This window comes from Ceratosolen solmsi, unplaced genomic scaffold (genome assembly GCF_000503995.2).
Source record: "Ceratosolen solmsi marchali unplaced genomic scaffold, CerSol_1.0 scaffold31, whole genome shotgun sequence".
Classification (NCBI taxonomy): domain Eukaryota; kingdom Metazoa; phylum Arthropoda; class Insecta; order Hymenoptera; family Agaonidae; genus Ceratosolen; species Ceratosolen solmsi.
Window position 1 is genome coordinate 5,273,565 of NW_011948432.1, and position 5,325 is coordinate 5,278,889.

The 5,325-nt window shown below is 26.8% G+C and overlaps 1 protein-coding gene across 1 annotated transcript; it reads left to right on the top strand.

Moving 5' to 3' along the window:
* Positions 1 to 2,812: 2,812 nt before the first annotated feature.
* On the top strand, positions 2,813 to 4,438 carry MKP-4 (dual specificity protein phosphatase MPK-4). The gene has a single exon (XM_011502295.1). The coding sequence runs from the start codon at positions 3,274 to 3,276 to the stop codon at positions 4,333 to 4,335; it is 1,062 nt and encodes a 353-aa protein (XP_011500597.1). The 5' UTR covers positions 2,813 to 3,273; the 3' UTR covers positions 4,336 to 4,438.
* The last annotated feature ends 887 nt before the right edge of the window (positions 4,439 to 5,325 follow it).

Sequence of the window (5,325 nt, forward strand, 5' to 3'; positions counted from 1 at the left end):
CACTTACAACTCCCACTCAAGACATGAAATAGTAATGGGATGTTCTCAGAAAACAGTTTGCATCCTTTGCATCCTGTCTTAGGCATCAACCTTGCTTTTGAATTATTTTTTCATTACACTTGCAAATGACAAGCGGACAAAGCACGAGAACACTGATTCACATCATTATTATATTTAGGAAAGACTATATCCAATTAGCTTGAACAAAAAATAGTAATAAAGTTATTTTATAATTTGCATATTGTTTTATCATACTTATTGTGAGCGAGTAATTTTTAACGGCATTCTAACAATTTAAAAAATTATTCCATTATAATGTCAATATTAAAGTATTTAATTGTAATTAAATAATCATTAGGTAGTTCGATGATTGAGCATGATTATTCAATTTTATGCGCTTTATAGAAACAAAGTCTGTCCATGGTTTAAATATTATTTAATATTCACTGTTGATTAAAAAGAATAATTAAAATTAAATGAACGCTCGAGACAAATAACATCAAACGTATATCTCAAAATATAGTTTTTCTCAACAAAGGATCGCCAATTATCTTACGTAAAGTGTATTATATTACCTATTGTCAACCGAATACGAGCTTCGCTAATTAATTTGGTTGATGCATAAATTTCAAACGCTATTACATATTATGTATTGAAATTTTGAAAATTATTTGAAAAAGAATTTCGATATTCGGTCGTACGATCTCTAGTTAATTAAATGAATAAACTGAAGAGAATGAAATATTTAGATGAAATACTTGTTTCCATATATATATATATATATATATATATATATATAATTATTATTATTATTAAGTAAATTATTTAATGTGAAATTATCATTATATTATTAAGTTAAAATTTATTTATTATTTATTCGAATTTAGTTATAATTTATTAAGAGTAAATTATCATTTATTTTAAAATTGAATAAAGTTTTTGCATGAAAACTATTTCTTTAACATTTTTTTAAACAAATAAAATTGTTTATACTATGGCTACTTTCGCGCAACGCTAATTTAAATGTATATATATTTATGGGCGAGAGGGCATTTGTGTGGGTGTGCGCGCGAACAAAAGGATCGATTAGGAAAATATTATTTCTGACATATATTATATAAAAAATCTATAAAAATTTTATCGCTTATTTTCAATAAAAAATTAATAATCAATCAAAGACTAAATTTCATTTTTTTTTTTTATTCCTCAAATCGTTAATTAAGTTAAATAAAATTCATCGTATGTTTTTATAAATTTTTCATTTACAATAAATCTCATCATTTCCTAAAAATATACTAAAGATAAGTGGGTGTACGTGGATGTTGAAGAACAATGAAATGATTTTTTTAACTACGTTACTAATTATTTAACAATAAAGTCACGGAATAATTATGTAATCGGTAAATCACTTAAAAGCACTATTAATATTATAAATTTATAATATTTATAATTTTTATTCTTGTTGTATGGGTATATAATTTAATAATCTTATTAATACGTATAAGGTAATTTTAATAATTTATAAAGCACCCAAAATGATTTATGTGAATAATGAAAGAAATTGATGCAATTTTCACATATTTGAGATGTATTAACAATTGATAGATCATTAAAATATTTGGAGATTTCCGTTACATGGAAAATCATATTATCAAGAAGGAGTGTGATATTTATTATTGAAAAATATGTTGGGGTGCTTTATATAATGTCTTCTAAATGTTTTGCAACATCTTAAATTAATATAATTATTTACATGAATTGTCATTGTAAATAGATTTATATCTACTAAGATAAGGGGATGAAATTGTACTGAGCAAAAAATTATTAAATACTTTGTAGTATTATAAAGCTATTATTACATTAAATATTCTATATATACTCTGTGTAAGAATTTACATATTAATATAGACTATAGTTTAACGTTAGTCATTCATTTATATAAAATAATTCTTGCATAATTATGTATATTGCCGGACTACTATATTTGATATTAAGTGATTGCATCTAAATAACTGTTACACGAATTCATAAAGATCGTGTATTTATTTCCCTCTTCTTTTGTTTCAAACACAAATCCATTTTTTATTTATAAAACTATTTTATTACACAATTTTATATTTGATTGGATAATAATTTTTATACATTTCATTAAATTGTAAAATAAATAGCTGTTTTCTAGGCTTTCTCATAGATCTTAGAAGTGCCGTTATAGTTTATCAGTTATTTCCACTTCCATCTCAACGATTATCCAGAACGGAATGACAATTTTCTGTTGACATTTGCCACATGCTGAACTTCTACTACGAAGTCTACTACGCGTCTTTCTTCCGTACTTAATTAGAGTTTATAATACCGTTACTCCGTATGAAATTCGTACGAAATCCTAATTACAAATAATAATTTTTTATGATATAGTTCATTAGGACGATTTATCCGTTAATACGTATAGAGGAGTATTTCAATCATTAAAAAGCGTTAAAAGTTATTATATTTCCACGATTGATTAATTAATTTATTACCTAAACGCTTAGCTGCATCGTCTTAACTTTCAATCTAACGTCCTAATCGAATCTATCGTTACCAATCTTATATCATAAGATTAATAAAATTGTAATGTGAAAATGCCTGAAATGTCGTATTATTGTATAAATGTCAACGTTGATTTACGGAGGCACATAGATAGGCGACAATTCCGCTTAGCTTTACAAAATTATCTGAAGTTCATGAAAGTACCGCTAGTGTTACAAATTTCTACGATTTCTTTACGGCTTAGTTACAGCTCTAGATGACTTTGAAATTTCGTGATTGAAGGAAAGGATTAAAAATGTAAAAAAGTTTTGGTATGAAATTTACTGTGTGGAGTTTGACGAGTTGCCTCGCATAATGTTTCTAATTTATTTCCAAAAAATACCTTTAAGCTCGTCATCTTTAATTATCTAGTAAACAACGTGATTAGTAATTAATTTTGATTGCCATTAGTTATAATACAACAGTTGATAATAAGAAGAATATGTATAAAAAAATGTTTATAAATATTAAGAGGTCGTTTAACTTTAAACAAAAGTTTGAACCGAATCAGTAGCTTTATTGTAAATGTAATGTATTACATTTATCTTACATTTACAAAATAAATAATTAAAATTTAAACGAAATATATTGCATTATAAAACTTTAACAAATGGTTTGTATGAAGATAAATATGATTGTTAGAATTATTTGAATGTTATAGGAACACTATTTTTTGAAAATAAATTAAGAATCTTTCTAGAGCCCATGAACATGGCCGAGAATGTAAATGTAAGTTTAAGAAGGGAAGATTTTGATGCTGGTCCATCGAGTTTTAATGAAATCGAGCCAAATTTATATTTGGGAAATTTGACAGCCGCTACAGATATAGATTGGTTAAAACGTACAAAAGTTACTCATATAGTTACTGTCGACTCTTGTCCGTTACCTAGAACAATACAAGATGCTCTACCAAATATAAAATTAAAATACATTCAAATTACAGATATGCCAAGAGAAGATCTATTAACTTCCTTCGAAGATTCTAACCAATTTATTAAATATGCATTAGAGTTTGGTGGCACTGTGCTGGTGCACTGCTATCTTGGTGTTTCAAGATCGGCAACCATCGTTATAGCTTTCATTATGAAAAAGTATAATCTATCTTTTACAAATGCTTTCGAGGTTGTGAAACAGAAACGGCGCTTCGTAGGTCCAAATGCTGGATTCGTAGCTCAACTTAAGTTATACGAAGATATGGATTTTACGGTGGACTGTAATAATATTCAATTTAAAATGTATAGATTACAAATTGCAGCGGATAAAGTGAGAAAGGCTAAAATTTTACCTCAAAACTATATCGATCTCATTAAAGCGGATCCAGCGCTTCTTACTACTCATCCAGAGCCGACTGTGTATCGATGTAAAAAGTGTCGTAGGATCGTTGCCAATGCAAGTAATATTTTACCTCATAAACCAAAAGAGCAACAAATTTGGCGACACGTTAGTTCTAAGCGTCATGATAAAAGTCCAAAACAGGATAAAATTATTGATAAAACTGTGGAGACCGAGGATAAAGAAAAGGAGCAAATGAGTTCTGAACCCTGCAATAAGACCTACTTTATTGAACCTTTAGCATGGATGCCTGAAATTTTGCACAAAGTAGATGGTAAGCTCCATTGTCCTAAGTGTGCTTCGAAACTTGGGTCCTTTAGTTGGATATCCGGATGCCAATGTCCATGCGGCAGTAAAATTGCACCAGCATTTTATCTTATACCATCTAAAGTTGATTGGAGCAATGCCGTTCAAAATGTCCAATCGACAATATAGGTTCGCTATGTAAATTTTTCACAACATAGCTGACATCTTCATAGATTAGCATTCAGAATAATATCTCATTAGGAAATTATAAATATAAAAAATATTGGACGGAAATTATAATTCTAAAGAATGGTGCATTCGTTAAATGGAATATAAATTAATATTTTTACTCGTTAAAAATCGTTAAAAATACAATTTACCTTAAAACAGTATATAGACTGTTTGTTTCGACTGTTACAATAACAAATTATTACTAATATTTAATACTGAAACATAACTAAGCTTAAGTAATTATTGCATTTAAGTAGCATAAGAAAAAGTTTAAATACAAAGTTTTACAACATAAAACTATAAAAGCTGTTTAAAGTTGAAGTTGAATTATTCAAAATTTTTAGAAATCACATTTCTGAAATAATAAGGGTTACAATTATGAAATTTATAAATAGAGTGAAATGATTGAAATCCTTTCAAATAATTTATTAAGAAATTCAAGAAATTTCACAAAATATATAACAGTATTATTATAAATGGAATACATAAAGTATTCCAAACTACAAGTTTTTTAATAACATTGTATCTATGTGCCAAACTATTTATTGTTATAACTGTCACGATAAACATACATTTCTATGAAATATTACATTTATGAAAATCGTATGTACATATTGTTGTAATTGTTTAAAATAAAATGTTCTCTTATGTATAATTTCACTTAAACTACAAAATCTTAAACAATATATAAGTATTACTTTGTTATTTATTTATAATATCTGTCCTACTTAATAATTAGTCATGAGATGAATATCCTGGAATATTTTAAGAAAATAGTGTACAACGAATGTTTATTTATAAAAATACTGAATTTTCATCGAAAAATAATATTCTCATTAGACTTTTTATTCCAAGACTCAACCGTGACTAATTGCCAAAAATCATTACCCTGTTTATAATCCGTTATGAATTGCTTTAAAATCTCACAGAACTTTGGTTTTGTTCAAG